The sequence below is a fragment of the Acanthisitta chloris genome, unplaced genomic scaffold (genome assembly GCF_000695815.1).
Source record: "Acanthisitta chloris isolate BGI_N310 unplaced genomic scaffold, ASM69581v1 scaffold4218, whole genome shotgun sequence".
In the NCBI taxonomy this organism is placed as follows: Eukaryota; Metazoa; Chordata; class Aves; order Passeriformes; family Acanthisittidae; genus Acanthisitta; species Acanthisitta chloris.
In genome coordinates this window covers 1-261 of record NW_008685244.1, presented here as the reverse complement: position 1 = coordinate 261, position 261 = coordinate 1, and the positions used below count along the sequence as shown (strand labels likewise).

The 261-nt window shown below is 64.0% G+C and overlaps 1 protein-coding gene across 1 annotated transcript in view; it reads right to left on the bottom strand.

The window, feature by feature from the left end:
• Positions 1–258, bottom strand: part of KCTD8 (potassium channel tetramerization domain containing 8) — a gene marked incomplete at its 5' end in the record, with an annotated part of 70,056 nt that extends 69,798 nt beyond the window's left edge. Inside the window, one exon of the mRNA XM_009079659.1 lies at positions 3–258. Coding sequence (XP_009077907.1) covers positions 3–258 — 256 coding nt within the window. The remainder of the gene's footprint in view (positions 1–2) is intronic.
• Positions 259–261: the final 3 nt, after the last annotated feature.

Here is a 261-nt window from a genome sequence, read left to right as displayed (position 1 = left end):
CTCGGTGTAGCTGCTCCAGATCTTGTCGTCCCTGTACTGGTTGATGAAGGCGGCGGTGCCGGTGGAGTTGCAAGCCACCATGTGGAATCCCGCCTCGGAGAGCCGGTCGAAGGCTTGCTCCAGGTAGGTGAACTTGAGGTAGAAGCGCGAGGTGTACTTCTCGGGGGGGCGGTCGGGGTCGCGGCTCTCGTTGAGGGTCTCCCCGAAGACCTCCTTGGCCAGGGCGATCCTGCCGCACACCATGATTCGAGCCACGCGGCG